The sequence below is a fragment of the Lagopus leucura genome, unplaced genomic scaffold, assembly GCF_019238085.1.
Source record: "Lagopus leucura isolate 7727_CA_CO unplaced genomic scaffold, USGS_WTPT01 Super-Scaffold_100002, whole genome shotgun sequence".
Classification (NCBI taxonomy): domain Eukaryota; kingdom Metazoa; phylum Chordata; class Aves; order Galliformes; family Phasianidae; genus Lagopus; species Lagopus leucura.
The window spans coordinates 22,668,411-22,669,824 of NW_024962263.1; the positions used below are offsets into that span (position 1 = coordinate 22,668,411).

Consider the following 1,414-nt stretch of genomic DNA (forward strand, 5'->3'; position numbering starts at 1 on the left):
CAAAAAAAAAAAAAAAAAAAAAAAAAAAAAAAAAAAAGATTATTTTTTCCTGTTGGTTAACTGTCTTGCCTCATCATAGGTTTTCTCATTAAGGAATTACTGATTGAAATTGTTTTGTTTTGTTTTTTTTAGGTTGTGTATTTGGAGTGATTGCTTAATTTCAGATTGATAACATGTCAATGATAAAAAAATAACTGGTAGAATTTTGCAGACAGTTTTATTTAGTTCATGCTGCAATTCATAGTACCATTTATGACATAGTAGAACAGAGTAAAAGATATGACTAGAGTATCTCTTTCACATCAATATTTGATAAATATACTGAAGTAATGTTTTACTTTTCTGATGCAATAATATTTAAATGAACATGGAAATGTTTGCATACTCACATGGGCTGAGCATCTATCTCCTGTCCTCAGTTAACTGAAGACCTAAACAGAAAGATGTTAAAATCAATTATTGCTTACTTTGCTTTGCTTATTTATGCTTGGACTTTTTCTCTGCACTCAAAAATTAGTACAGGTTCTTGACATATGTGATCAATTTCAAAGAAAAAGTATCTTGGCAAAGGATAACATTTGTAGTTTGATTTATAGTGAGAGCTCTGCATGGTCCATTTTTGGCTAAATGCAGAGTCTGAAGAAGTTTATAGAACTGTACATAAAGCTGTGTGTTGGGATTTCTATCAGACTGCCTGTGGTAGGCCATGGGATTTCATACGAAAATTTGTAATGCTTTTAGCATTGTGTCTGTGTAAATTATAAAGAAAAATAGTCTGAAATTTTTGATGACAGCTTTTCTCTTTCCTTCTCTGTGAATATAAGTTAGAACCAAATATTACTACAGCCCACCTGTGCTCATTCTGATGCCCTTTCATCTTGTTTGGATTTAGGGAATACCCTTAGTACTGTCTCAGGGAGGTGGAGCTTCCTCAGCCATTGTATGGACACACTGATCAACACCAGAAAATTACTTTAATGTGGAATTACAAAGTATATCTGTGATACAGTTTTAGTATTTATGTTCTTGTGCTGTAATTTGGAGAGTTTTGATTCTGCTGAGGCATATGGTAATGTTATTTTGTGTTTTCAGTGTGGCACCATGGACCAGGGTTTGTATGTGAACCTGACTGAGAGAAATCTTCAGGATGCTCAAAAATTCTTCTTAATGCATGAGGTCGTCCAACCAGTAATTCCAATTCCGTACTTCATGGAAGACAACAGCCGATTTTCTCATGTGGTTGTGGATGTTGTGCAGGGCAAGGACATGCTCTTCCATATCATTTATCTTGCCACAGGTATGAACTTTGTGTTACTGTAACAACTGCAGAAGTTTGAGGTCTCTGAAGTTTTAATGGTCTGCGAATCAGTTTTGGAATATGTATAGCACCTTGAATAGGTTGGTGGTTTCGTGT

The 1,414-nt window shown here is 34.4% G+C and overlaps 1 protein-coding gene across 3 annotated transcripts in view; it reads left to right on the plus strand.

The window, feature by feature from the left end:
* SEMA5A (semaphorin 5A) overlaps positions 1–1,414 on the plus strand; it is a 314,328-nt gene that overhangs the window by 198,936 nt on the left and 113,978 nt on the right. For all 3 annotated transcript variants that reach the window (XM_042869442.1, XM_042869444.1, XM_042869443.1), the window contains exon 11: positions 1,093–1,297. In XM_042869442.1, coding sequence (XP_042725376.1) covers positions 1,093–1,297 — 205 coding nt within the window. The remainder of the gene's footprint in view (positions 1–1,092; positions 1,298–1,414) is intronic.